We start from the raw sequence: 14,677 nt of genomic DNA, 5'->3' as shown, positions 1-14,677 counted from the left end.
ATATAAAGAAAACATTTTTACTTAAAAAATTAAAGTGGTTAAAACTTCCCCCTCCCCCACTTCACTTAAAAAAAAAATCATGAACTCTCTCCATGTCCATAAATGTAGGCTGACATCATCATTTTGATGGCTGTATAATATGCCAGTACATGAATATATCATATCTAATAAATCCCCTCTGGAGTCATTTAGCTTTAGTTACTCCTAGTAATGCCTCATGTTATAACAAACATTCTTTTACACTATCTTTGCAACTTTGCACAATTACGGAATTATTTTCTTAAGATAAATTTCTAAGCCTGGGATTGATTTTAATAAAGCCAGAAAGACTTCCAATCAAAATCCCACTAAAGATACTGCTTATTGCTCAGAACAGTAGCAAAACACTGGATGTGTATTTCTTAACCTTTGGTAATATTCCCTATTAAAGAGAAAAATGGTATCTCATTGCTTTAGTTTGAATTTCACTGATGTATAATAAAGTTGAGTAGTTTTTCAATAAATCTTTTTAATCATAATGCTCATGCCTTTGTGCTATAATTATTCAGACCTTCTCCCCCTTATATTTACTTTTGTATTCCATCGCCATGACAGCAATATTAATAGGGAAAAATGGGAAACTAAAATTTCCAAAAGGAAGATTGTTTAATAAAATATGGCTTAACAATACACTAGAGTTCTTTCAATGAAGTAGACCTCTATTCAATGATGGCTAAATAACTGAATGACATTCATAATTAAAAACAGACTCAAGAACAATATGTATAATCAATCTGTTTCTCTGCGTGCTTGTGTCTTTCTCTCTCATGTACAAACACACTCAAACAAATATTCACAGTTTGAAAAGATAAATAGTAAAATATTAACAATGGCTCAGCACAGTTGGTAAAATGTCAAGTGAATCTCCTTTTTTTGCTCCTCTGTCTTTTTTTTACAATACCATGCACACCTTAAACAAATTTAAAATAATTAATTTTTTTTAATGCTTGCAAAAGAAGAACACAGTCAATTTGAAACTAATGATTCCTTTGCCAACTAGAAAGCTCACAGCCAAATTTGAAACTCATCCTTGGCTACCATCCTGGTTCTTACAACAGATACATTTATTTTCTACAGTTCTGATTGAATTTTTATTTTATTATATTGTTATTCTTATAGTCAGGCTTCTCCAATTGTCCATGGAATATGGCAGAATATATTTTAGTATGTGGTAGAAAAAAGATCCCTGAACTGAAAAAAGACTTGGGTCTTCAAAGCAAAGGGCCCCGTGAATGCTGAATAATATTAAGAACAAAAACAAAAAAGCCAAACCTCCTTGATATCACTTAATGAAACTTCTGAATTCCAAAGACAAAGAGAATATCTTATAATATTCTAGACAGAGGACAAAAAAGGGGGAAAAGGTTTTCTATACAGGAAATAGAGGGGAAAAAAACTCCAGAGGACTTTTAATCAACAATACTCAGTGCCCCAACACAGTGGAGCAAAGTCTGAACAATTCTTGGGAATAAAAACTGATGCTAGAATTCTAGATCCCAAACATAATTCCCACAGGAGAGGTAAAAGAATTGGTATTAGACATGCACAAATACAGCACACATGAACCTTTCTGAAAACATTACTCAGTAAATATTCTAGTCAAACCAAAGCAAAAAATCTGAAGACAGAGTTCATGAATAGAAACACAAAACTGAACTGACATAGAAAGGCTATCTCTTGCTATCAAGAGAAATAAATTCTGGACAAGCAGCAAAACTCAAAAAGCAAGCCATCCTCTGGTGTCAGAAACAAAGACAAAATTGAAAGTAGAACAGAAAGCAAGAGCTTATGATTCAGCAACCCACAGGGATTTTAGAGACTGAGAGATATGTCTTAGCAGCCAGGGTCTGGAACATAATAGTTTAAAATTTTTCACACAAAAGAATTAGGAAAAAGGCATGTTGAACATCTGCAAACCTTCTGCCCGAATTCAGTAACTGTTACCATTTTGCTAACCTTGCTTTCTCTCTCTTGCATAGTACATAAATATACATGCATCTTTTTTTTGTTTAGTTTTTTCTTTTTTGTATTTTTTTTAGCTGAAACGTGTAAAAAGTTGCAGATAAGTCAAAGCAAAAACCCAAGATGGGACAATGAGGAATGCATTGTAGTGATAAAAGGTTTGTTCAGACCATAAAAAGAAAATAATTTAAGAGAATAATCAATCCAGTAAAAGCAAGAAAAAAGGGGGAAGATATGAATCACAAACCTTTACACATTACATACTGCATTACATATTCTGCATTCAAATTACAAAGGACATATGACAAAAGTGCAACCCATACTGGAAGAATTCAACTCTCCCTCTGAACCTGCTGTACCAAGTACTCAAAAAGGTCAAGTAAGGATATGCCCTTCCCAGCATTTCTCACCTGGCCTGGCACATCAAGGAGGGCCTTGGTCAATATCTCCTGAGTGCAGCCTCCTCACTGATCAGCAAAGCCCAAGCAGTCAGAAAATGCTATACCCATTTCCCAATTACTGTCACTCACCTAGACATGTGCTTTGAGAAACTCCATTTTCCACCATCCAGGGGTCTTCCCCTTGCTCTAACTGGAGGATAACTTTTGGTTTGGAAAACAGAATCCCTGTTCATGAGCAAGAAAGAGAATGAATCCATGGTGCAGACATGAGTGGCCAGTCTGACACTCAGATCCAGCCCCAGAGTCTGGGACAGAGGGACAGTTGAGAGGAAAGAGATTTGTTCTGAGAAGGGCTTAAAATTGGGCTCCCAGAGGATGGCCAGGAGGTGGTCTCAGGAAGAAAGTTAGGGCTCTGGCTGTGCACTCCTCTAAGCTGGAACCTCCTGTGAGGCCCAGAGGGGCAGAGTTCAGGGGGCAGAAGACAGGAAAAGCACAGAGAGGATGCCCATCACCAACTCTACCAAGCCGAGACTTGTCCTGGAGGCCAAGGGCAATAGCAACCGCTACTTTCTGAGTCCACCTGTGGGCTGAACCTGGCCATGCCCTCCAAATGTCCTCCTTGGAGAGGGCACCAAGGTGCTCCCCCAGCAGATTCTACATCACAAGGAAAGGTCCTTACCCAGCGAGAACAGAGTGCTGTAGTTCTCCAGCATCACCTCCTGGTACAAGGTTCTCTGCGCAGAGTCCAGATGCAACCACTCATCCCGGCTGAAGAACACAGCCACATCCCTGAATGTCACAGACTCCTGGAACAGAAACCCATTCTTGCTCACCCAGGACCATGCCCTCTGTGGGATGACTGGGCAGCAACACTGTCACCACTCTAGGCTCTGAGCATTTCAGGCTGAATGCTTCCTGACCACCCCTCAATTACTGATCACATATATATTTGTCACCTACCTACTGTCAGTGACGCACTGTGTTCCCAGAAAAATGAAACACAGCAGCCAAACAAGGTAAAGCACTTGAAATAATTAAATAAAATCAGAATGACGGAAACACTGAACTCTAGACATGGACGTGTACAATCACCTAGACCAAAATCATTTTACAGGTGAGACATGAGAATTGGGTTTTAGAAGGTTTTAGAGCCTCCAGTACACTCACTCAAGGAGGAATAGGTGTGCTTGGATTCTGTCGTCACCGTGGGCCATCTGTGTCCCGGGAGAGAGGACACTGACAGCCACACTAAGGGAGGCTCGGAGAATGCCCCAGGCATGGCTTTCCCAGGAGCGGGCCCAGCGTGGTGGGCTGCACAATCTTTGAAGAGCCAAGTGAGAAGGCTGCAGTTGGGACTCTCTCTCCCCACCCCAGAAGTCTTTGTTCTACCTCTCTCTGATACCAAGCAGGACCCTGTGGGGCCCTCCTGTATACAAAGAGCCTTTCCATGTCCCCCATTTCTTGTTTGTAGGAAAAGGGCTTCAGCTTCCTAGACCTTCCTGAACACCAAAGAGCATATTCAAACAGTTGCTAATCAGGGAAGTGAGGGAATGCAAAAACAAAGGAACAGACAAACAAAAGAAACTGTTTCTGTTGTCAAGAAACAACAGTGCAGCCAAAAAGCAGGGTCCTGGTTCCTGCTCAAGGGACATACATAACAATATATCTTTGAGTTCTTCTGCAGGAACTAAGGCCCCCATCCACATAGAGAATGTTACTTAAGGCTGAGCGCAAGAGTCCTGGAACACTGCCCTGTTACCTCACCACCAACCAATCAGAAGAAAGTCACACACTCTGCAGCCCTCACCCCAAATTTTCCCTAAAAAAACTTATCCCTGAAAACAGTCAGGGAGTTCAAGTTTTTTTTAACACAAGCCATCCGTTCTCCGTGCTTGGCCCTGCAATAAACCTTTTCCACTCCAAACTCTGACGTTTTGGTTAGTTATGCCTCACTGTGCATCAAGGACACGAACTTGCCTTCAGTAACATCTCCCACTTCACTGCATCACAAGTCACCTCTTTTAAAGTAGTGGCCCCTTTCTTTTATTATTAAGAGTCTTTTTTTAAAGCAAATTAGGAATAAGCAAAAGAAAAAGGAATGTTAATCTAACTTTCTACCACCAGAAACAAGGTTTATTAACTTCTTGCTGTATGTCCTTTCAGACTTTTACATGATAATATGGCTCTAAATTTAAACAAAAATAAAATGTTACACAGGTAACTTTATCCAGCAACATTTTTTATTTGCTGCTCAGCATCTCACTGTATAGATTACTTATAGATTATTAGATGGTTTACTTAACTAATCTACTGGTGGGCATTTAGGTAACTAATCTACTGGTGGGCATTTAGGTTGTTTCCATTTTTGTAACCCTAAATATTCTGGATTGAGCATCCCTGCACATCACAAAAAAGTGTGCAAAGCCTATTTCCTTAGGACACATTTCTAGAGGCAGAAATACTTCCACACTTTCTCTTTATCCCCAAAACCCAGAAAGGAGATCACAAGGCCAGGGATGTTCTCTGACTGATAAGGGCAAAAACAAATTAAAACTAAGAGGCTGCTGGAAATAAGTGAGAAGACTCCCACCGCAATCTCCATTTTCTTTCTGAATTTCTTTCTTCGTCCTTACCAAATGTATGTAAATCTTTTTAATAGCTAAATAAACCATCTGTCAGTCTCACAACTCAGGACTGTTTCCTCAAGGACCTGGTAACCATTTCTTTGAATGCGCCAACATTCCTAATTCCTGGGAGGAAACGGGCCTAACTTGTCACCTGACAAATTTCCAAATTGCAAAATTGGGTTATAGCACTTAGCTATGCAAGAGTGAGTTTTCTGTCTTTGCACTCTCTTTAGTGGATTGCCTGTGATGCACATTACATTCTGGCTTAATGTTTATTCAATAATAAAAGTGTTTTCTTTCTCTTCTACCTTTGTGGAAAGGTTTCCTGGGTTGGGAAGACATTATGTTTTTAATTATAGTTCCCCAAGTGAAAGGGCAAAGAAGGGAAAAAAATCACTGTGAACCAGATGCTTCCCACCTCAGGGAAGGCTCACTTCCCGAATCTGTCCCCGCAAACCACTGCCCAAATTGCGACTTCTTTTCCTTTCACCATCTGTACAAGCCTAATCCTGCTTGCATGTGCAAAATCGCACAATAGGAGGGAGTATCCCTGACCACACCTGCTGACTCAGAGATCTTCTTTCTAGGATCTTCTTAGAAACTCACCTGGACCCTTACCAGGTATTACTGGAGTAGACTGGTTCTCAGTACCTTGAGGATAGAGACCTTCCTCTTCGATTTCCTAGCGTTATGGAAAGATCTGACTCCCCCATGTCTCTGCCCTCCCCAAGGCAAAACAGACCTGGATCCCACACAAAGCTCTGGGTGTGGCACTGGCATGGGGCCTGTGAACCCATTCATTTCCTAGTCAACAAGCACCAGCTGTTACGTAGAAAATTCACAATGAGACTGGCCCTGCAGCAAGGGAAACACCTTCTTTCTGAAGTTCCTCAACTACCAGGCCTTCTGGTCCCTCAATGGGCTTCATTACCTAGAAAAGCTCAACAATGGATGAAGCACGTTCCCCACCTCTGAACCCAGAAGGCAGTTCAAGAAAGAAGCCTTCACATACCAGAGCCTGGGCTGGCAGCAATCTTGTGGCCATGTCTCCCTCCTGCTGCTCCTCTTGGAGAAGGCACCTGAAACGGAGAAAGAAACTGTGAGGTCTCTCCATCCTGCCTGCACTCCCGTCCTCATTACGGTTAGACTAGGTTAAGAAGTCTCCACACACTGAGCACCCTGCCGAAGGAAACCAGAAGGAACCTGCAAGGAGGGGCCCTGTGCTTGACCACCAAATCCAGGAGTGGGCAGTAAGAAGACTGCCAGTCACTGGGCCTGCTACCTTTCAGCCAGTGGTTTATGAATAAAGAAGAATCAAACTAAGGGCTTAGAACCATCTGATATGCATTAACAGTGTAAAGGGCAGTCACACCGGGCTCACAGAAATGTTAAATCATTGAGAAATGACATAAATATTCCACACACCTGCATTTAGGTACTCTGAGCTATACTAATTATGATATAATAATTCTTCAAAAATCATTTTAAGAATTGGTGTCCTTTTCAGAAATAGTCAACCAAAAATTAGTTGTGTTTTTGGAAATTGTGTTTCCTTTCGAAGAGTTATCAAAGCGCCTTAAACGTAAAAGGAAACATTACCTTTCCACCTTCCCTACTCCCACACCCCCAAAAATACAAGACTAAGAAGAAATAGCTTCGTTGGCTAGAAATGAATTTAAAATTTAGAGAAAAGGGAAGTAACTTTGCAAGCGGACAAAATTACTCTAAACAAAAAAGGAAACAGTTAAATCACTTCGGATTCACTCTAGGAGAACAATGTCAAAAAATAAGGTTGGCAAAAACGGATAAACATAAAGTTTAAACTCTAGTGGGGAAAAAACCAACCAACGGAAAAAGCCGAAAACCGCCCCAGGGTTCACGAACCCTGAAACAAGGCACAGCTTGCTGCAATCTCTTTTCGAGGGCCTTTTCTCCAGGAGCCTTGCCCCAGGCATAGGCCCCGCTGTCAGGCGGTGACACCTCCCCGGGCAACGCCCCCTCCTCGGGCCGCGTTCACCTGCCAAGGCCGCCTGGGCTGGCACGCCCAGAGCTGGGACTCGCGCCGCGGCTGGCCTTCTGTCCTGGCCCCGCCGTAGGAGGCGCACAACCCGGGCCCACTCTCACCGGCAGTCTGTACCTGGGCTCGCCGGGACGGGGACTCGAAGCGGCGGCCCTTACTGCAGGCAAGGGGAACACCTAGCGCAGAGATATTTGTTGTCGCCGCCGCCGCCAAGCCGCCGGATAAAAATGCGCGTGCGCACAGGAGAACCGCAGCGCTTTTCCTTTCGAACTATACTTCCCAGACGTCTGCACTGTACGGCCCTCTACGGGGTCCGAGAAGGGCCAACGGCGGGAAGGTTAGAGAAAGCAGTCTTGCTAGAAGGCAGAGGAAGTTGAAGCCTCTGCTGTAACCACGTGTCCTCTCGTGCACCCTTTTTATTCATAATTATGATGACAATGATAGTAAGAGGGAAAAGTGAATATGTAATAGAAAATGTGGAAGACTAGCTGTTTGCTGCTCCTTATTGGTTATTGAGAAAACTGTTAGAATCTATTTAACAAATTTTTGAATTAAAAAAAATTGTCTAAATTTTGTAGCCTATGATAAAAGATATTTTTTTTAACTGACACACTGGGTAAAAACAAAAACATAGACCTAGTATTGCCCTTTTCATGACACTCATTACTTCTTTCAAAAGGGTTCCTTTAAATTGTAAAGCTTGTCTTCCAGTATTGACTGTACTTCCCTTCTTTACAACTGCATCCTCATTGTCTGGCACTGTACATACCAAATAATACGTATTCAATAAGTGTTGAATGAATGCTTTTTTAAATATACACCATTACGGTTTACAAAAACAGACCTAAAATCAAAGGGCACCTTAAGGTAGAAAATAAAGAGATGAATTAAGATATACCTGGAAAAACAATATGAAAAAGAAATCTGGGATCACAATGTTACAAAGACAAAGATATTTCAAAGTAAAAATAGTTAAGTTGGACAAAATGGGTTGTTACGTATTGATAAAAGATAACAATACACATTACTAACCATTAGGGAAATGCAAATCAAAACCACAATGAGTTATCACTTTACACCCATTAAGATAGCTGCTATCAAAACAAACAAAGACAAAAACAAAATAATACAGAAAACAAGTGTTGGTGAGGACTTGTTGAAATTGAATCCTTGTGAATTGCTGGTGACAATGTAAAATGGTGCAGCTGCTGTGGAAAATAGTATGGCGTGTCGACTTAAAAAAAATGCACAACGTGCAAGTTGTGAATCAAGTTTTATTTGGGGCGAAATGAGGACTATAGCCTGGGAGACAGCATTTCAGATAGCTCCGAGAAACTGCTCCAAAGAGGTAGTGGGGGAGGTCAGTATATTTGTGATTTTGGTGAAGGGGGAGTACATGCAATCAAGCACATATTTTTTTGCAGAAGGTTTCTGCTAGTCAGGAGGAGCAGTCATCACCATGAAGGTGCTTAGTGCTTTTCTAGATATGAGGAGATGCAAGAATTGGACTCATAAAATTGTCTCCTGAAAATATCTGACTATCTGAAGACCTGTTCTGCCAGTTTTTCCCAGAGCACAGAGTGCCCCATTTCTGCTCTCCACCCTGAATTCCTTTCAGGGGGTGTTGAAAGTCAGCAGCTGCAGCAGCACATCTACCTTGTAGAGGTAGATGGCAAGTGCCAATGGCAAGTGCCAATTTGTAGTTGACAGGCGGTTCCTCAAAAAATTAAAAATAGAATTACCATATAATCCAGCAATTCCACTTCTAGGTATATTCCCCAAATAATTGAAAGCAAGGACTCAAGCAGGTATTTGTACATTAATGTTCACGGCAACATTATTCACAATAGTCAGAAGGTAGAAACAACTGAAGTGTTAATGAATGGATGAATGGATAAACAAAATGTGGTCTATCCATACAATTAAGTATCATTCAGCCATAAAATGAAGGAAAATCCAATACATGCTACAACATGGATGAATCTTGAAGACATGCAAAGTAAAATAAGACACAAAAGGACAAAAATTGTATGATTCCACCTATATGAGGTATCTAGAAGAGTCAGATTCATAGAAGGAAAGTAGAATAGTGGTTACCAACGGTTGAAGGAAGAGGGAAATGAGGATTTATTGTTTAATGGGGACAGAGTTTCATTTTGGGATAATGAAAATTTTCTGGAGGTGACTAGTGGTGATGATTGCACAACAATGTAAATATGCTTAATGCTATTAAGCTATACACTTAAAAATGATTAAAATGGTAAATTTTATGTTATATGTATTTTACCACAATAAAATAATAATATAAAATAAAATAATAATTATGAACCATTATTGGCAAGACAGCATTGAGATTTACAAAGTAAAAACAAGGTGGCAGACTGAATACACATAATTACCTCCTTTTTTCTCTTCATATTCTTTAAAATAACAAAAACACATGTATAATTTGAAAAGTAATAAAAACCATACAACTCTAGAAAAATACCACCAGAACACCAGAAACTGATCATCTTGGAAGGCATGCAGCAGATATGTGCCCTGAGAGCCAAAGGCCATCTAACAGAGCCATATGTCTCCTTGCATGGCCCTGCAATAAACCTTTTTCTGCTCCAAACTCCGACTTTTCCGTTTGTTTGGCACACAAACTTGTGTTGGATAACAAAAGCATTTACACAGATTATAGTTCCTAGAATAGCTCTGATGGAATTAATTATAACTATAATTCATTACAAAATCAAAGAAAGTAAAATTTGTATGGATTACAAGAAAATGAAGTAAGTAAATTAATCAGTAAAACATCTGAGTCAAAATTAGTGTTGAGGCATATTGTGAGGGTAATTAATCATGAGATTAAAAACCAAAATGAGGGCTTCCCTGGTGGCGCAGTGGTTGAGAGTCCGCCTGCCAAGGCAGGGGACACTGGTTCGAGCCCTGGTCTGGGAAGATCCCACATGCCGCGGAGCAACTGGGCCCGTGAGCCACAATTGCTGAGCCTGCGCGTCTGGAGCCTGTGCTCCGTAACAAGAGAGGCCGTGATAGTGAGAGGCCCGCGCACCGCGATGAAGAGTGGCCCCCGCTTGCCGCAACTGGAGAAAGCCCTCGCACAGAAACGAAGACCCAACACACCCAAAAATAAATAAAGAAATAAGTTTAAAAAAAAAAAAAGAATCTTAACTTTAAAAAATAAATAAATAAATAAAAAATAAAAAATAAAAACCAAAATGATTACAAAAGAGAGTGGCAAAGAGAATATGGTAGCAGGTTAGTGTTCTTGATTATTCAGGAGAATGACATAATTTCAGAAATAAGTTTTTAAAATCTTTAAATGTGTATGTTAAATATTCAATAGAACCCACTAGGCAAATCAATATATGAATATCTAACCAGCCACTGCGTAATCTTTTTTTTTTTTTTGGAGGTTCAAATCTTACTTATTTATTTATTTTTATAATTTTTATTAGAGTATAGTTGATTTACAATGTTGTGTTGTTTCAGGTGTACAACAAAGTGAATCAGCTATACACATACATATATCCATTCTTTTTTAGATTCTTTTCCCATATAGGTCATTACAGAGTACTGATTAGGGTTACCTGTGCTATACAATAGGTCTTTATTAGTTATCTATTTTATAAATAGTAGTGTGTACATGTCAATCCCAATCTCCCAATTTATCCATCCTCCCCTTCCCCCCGGTAACCATAAGTTTTTGTTTTGTTTTGTTTTTGTTTTTAAAAAGAATTGTTTATTTACTGGACCTGGGACACATTAGAAACACAACCAATTTTAAATTTACATCTTTTAACTCAATTTTGAAGTGTTTTCACACACACACACACACACACACACACACAAATTGGCATGCAACAGTTGTCCTAAGGTAAAACACAGTCACCTCAAACTGTTGCAAGTATTTTCACCCAAGGTTGAAAAATTGTTTATCCTGAACATGAAAACCTGTAACAAATTTAAATTAATTATATAAAACTCATTACTTGTAGTTTTCCCCTTGCAAAGATCCAAAAAAAAATGTACAAGTAACTAACATACATCAGTCACAACATAATCCTGGATCATCCCCACACCAAAACTAGATGCTCCTTTAATTTTAACCCATCATCAGAGGCCAAGAGAAAGTCATTTTGTTTTATACGAAACAAAATTCACATGTGCCAAAAAAGAAAGACCCAAGAAAAACAAACACCCTAGTACTGACAGTAATGTTCAGTACGCTAATTAAACAGTGGCCAAAATGCCACTGATCAAAAATAAAATAGTGGCTGTATATCACTGCAAAGAAATCCAAGAGGCTTTTAACACTTTGGCATCAGAAATCCAGATTTTTCCAGTTATGTGAACGCATACCTCCTCCGTGCTAAGTGTAGAGAAAGTGGATGTGCCACACAGAAAGAAAAAGAACTACCATTCACTGCAACACCCAGAGAACTGGATTTAATAGGGACTTCTTACAAGGTTAGGCAGAAACCCAAAACTGGTTATTAGCTGCTTGTGTCAGCAATTTTAAGTGGAGGTGATTGAGTTCTAAGGTTCAAAGTAAAACTTTAAAGGGGAAAAAGGTTGTTGGTTTAAGTCTTAACTTTAAAGCAAAAACAAGATAGACAAAGTATAAAAGTACCAACCTGGTAGCATACTCTAGTCACAGAGCTCTGCCATTAAGCTGAATAGAAAATGTCAAGATTCAGATTGTTGTTTCTGATAAGGACTCAACAAAATGAATCTTTAATGACTTGAACTGCAGGATAAGGGATCCCAAGAATGCAATCATTTTTAGTAAAGTACTATCAGTAAGTACAATCCTGAACAAACTGCATTTGATTATAAAAACAAAGGAAAGAAGATATAATAAGGACTATGCACCTATATTCCACTTACAGTGCTTGAGTTCTGGAAGGACCTGTATAATGGAGGCAGAATTCAAATATGAAATCATGCTAATCACATGTCAAATTTCACTATAACTTTCCTAAAAAATGTTTCTCCCCAATATCTATTAATCACAAAGAAACATAAGCTGTGAATGTACAGTTTAGAAAATAAAAACATAGAAACTAATGACATTATTACGACCAAGATGTTTGGTAAACAGTGAATTATGAGTTTGGGATCATCAGGAAAAGCCTTTTTAAACAACCCGCCTGACTTCAAAAAAATCTCTTCAGGAGTGGAAGGACTTGCTCTCACTCCCTCTTGTGAGAGCACCAGAATCACAACTGGCTGCTGGACGATCATCGACAGGTGGACACTGGAGCTCACCAGGGAAGATGCCCCACATCCAAAGACAGAGGAGAGGCCGCAGTGGGATGGTGGGAGGAGCGCAATCACAGTAGGGTCGAGTCCCATAACTGCTGGGTGGGTGACTCACAGACTGGAGAACACCTGTACCACAGAAGTCCATCCACTGGAGTGAAAGTTCTGAATGCCACATCAGGCTTCCCAACCTGGGAGTCCAGCAATGGGAGGAGGAATTCCTAGAGAATCAGACTTTGAAGGCTGCTGGGATTTGATTGCAGGACTTTGACAGGACTGGGGGAGGCAGGGACTCCACAACGCTATAAGACTAGAAATGAATTACAGGGGAAAAAACGTAAAAAACACCAACACATGGAGGCTAAACTATACGTTACTAAATGACCAAGAGATCACTGAAGAAATCAAAGAAGAAATCAAAAAATACCTAGAGACACATGACAATGAAAACACAATGATCCAAAACCTATAGGATGCAGCAAAAGCAGTTCTAAGAGGGAAGTTTATAGCTATACAAGCCTACCTCAAGAAACAAGAAAAATCGCGAATAAACAATCTAACCTTACACCTAAAGGAAGTAGAGAAAGAGGAACTAACAAAACCCAAAGTTAGTAGAAGGAAAGAAATCATTAAGATCTGAGCAGAAATAATCATTTGATTATTCAGGAGAATGACATAATTTCAGAAATAAACAGACCTAGAGAAACAAAGAAAACAATAGCAAAGATCAACAAAACTAAAAGCTGGTTCATTGAGAAGATAAACAAAATTGATAAACCATTAGCCAGACTCATCAACAAAAACAGGGAGAGGACTCAAATCAATAAAATTAGAAATGAAAAAGGAGAAGTTACAACAGAAACCGCAGAAATACAAAGCATCCTAAGAGACTACTACAAGCAACTCTATGCCAATAAAATGGACAACCTGGAAGAAATGGACACATTCTTAGAAAGGTATAACCTTCCCAGACTGAACCAGGAAGAAATAGAAGATATAAACAGACCAATCACAAGTAATGAAATTGAAACTGTGATTAAAAATCTTCCAACAAACAAAAGTCCAGGACCAGATGGCCTCACAGGTGAATTCTATCAAACATTTAGAGAAGAGCTAAGACCCATCCTTCTCAAACTCTTCCAAAAAATTGCAGAGGAAGGAACACTCCCAAACTCATTCTATGAGACCACCATCACCCTGATACCAAAACCAGACAAAGATACTACAAGAAAAGAAACTTACAGACCAATATCACTGATGAATATAGATGCAAAAATCCTCAACAAAATACTAGCAAACAGAATCCAACAACACATTGAAAGGATCATACACCATGATCAAGTGGGATTTATCCCAGGGATGCAAGGATTCTTCAATATATGCAAATCAATCAGTGTGATACATCATATTAAGAAATAGAAGAAGAAAAACCATATGATCATCTCAATAGATTCAGGAAAAGCTTTTGACCAAAGTCAACACCCATTTATGATAAAAACTCTCCAGAAAGTGGGCAGAGAGGGAACCTACCTCAACATAATAAAGGCCATATACGACAAACCCACAGCAAACATCATTCTCAGTGGTGAAAAACTGAAAGAATTTCCTCTAAGATCAGGAATAAGACAAGGATGTCCACTCTCACCACTATTATTCCACATAGTTTTGGAAGTCCTAGCCATGGCAGTCAGAGGAGAAAAATAAATAAAAGGAACACAAATTGGAAAAGAAGAACTAAAACTGTCACTGTTTGCAGATGACATGATACTATACCTAGAGAATCCTAAAGATGCCACCAGAAAACTACTAGAGTTAATCAATGAATTTGGTAAAGTTGCAGGATACAAAATTAATGCACAGAAATCTCTTGCATTCCTATACACTAATGATGAACAATCTGAAAGAGAAATTAAGGAAACACTCCCATTTACCATTGCAGCAAAAAGAATAAAATACCTAGGAATAAACCTACCCAGGGAGACAAAAGACCTGTATGTAGAAAACTATAAGACACTGATGAAAGAAATTAAAGATGATACCAACAGATGGAGAGATATACCACGTTCTTGGATTGGAAGAATCAATATTGTGAAAATGAATATACTACCCAAAGTAATCTACAGATTCAATGCAATCCGTATCAAAATACCAATGGCATTTTTTACAGAACTAGAACAAAAAATCTTAAAATTTGTATGGAGACACAAAAGACCCCGAACAGCCAAAGCAGTCTTGAGGGAAATAAACGGAGCTGGAGGAATCAGACTCCCTGACTTCAGACTATGCTACAAAGCTACAGTAATCGAGAGAATATGGTACTGGCACAAAAACAGAAACATAGATCAATGGAACAAGAT

At 39.4% G+C, this 14,677-nt stretch overlaps 1 protein-coding gene across 5 annotated transcripts in view; it reads right to left on the bottom strand.

Moving 5' to 3' along the window:
• LOC309656720 (zinc finger protein 879-like) overlaps nt 1-9,912 on the bottom strand; it is a 55,832-nt gene extending 45,920 nt beyond the window's left edge. For 2 of the 5 annotated variants that reach the window (XM_082453500.1, XM_082453506.1), the window contains exons 1-4: nt 7,154-9,912; nt 6,042-6,108; nt 3,082-3,208; nt 2,532-2,627 (exon numbers count right to left, since the gene is read on the bottom strand). In XM_082453500.1, coding sequence (XP_082309626.1) covers nt 2,532-2,627; nt 3,082-3,208; nt 6,042-6,074 — 256 coding nt within the window. In that variant the 5' untranslated portion in view covers nt 6,075-6,108; nt 7,154-9,912. Of the gene's footprint in view, nt 1-2,531; nt 3,058-3,081; nt 3,209-6,041; nt 6,109-7,153 lie in introns of those variants that run through there. The other 3 variants (XM_082453501.1, XM_082453504.1, XM_082453499.1) reach the window with 3 other exon arrangements.
• Nucleotides 9,913-14,677: the final 4,765 nt, after the last annotated feature.

Source organism: Balaenoptera physalus, assembly GCF_965194825.1.
Source record: "Balaenoptera physalus genome assembly, chromosome: 3".
Classification (NCBI taxonomy): Eukaryota; Metazoa; Chordata; class Mammalia; order Artiodactyla; family Balaenopteridae; genus Balaenoptera; species Balaenoptera physalus.
Note: the sequence above shows the minus strand (reverse complement) of the source record. Positions and strands in the feature narration are given on the sequence as shown.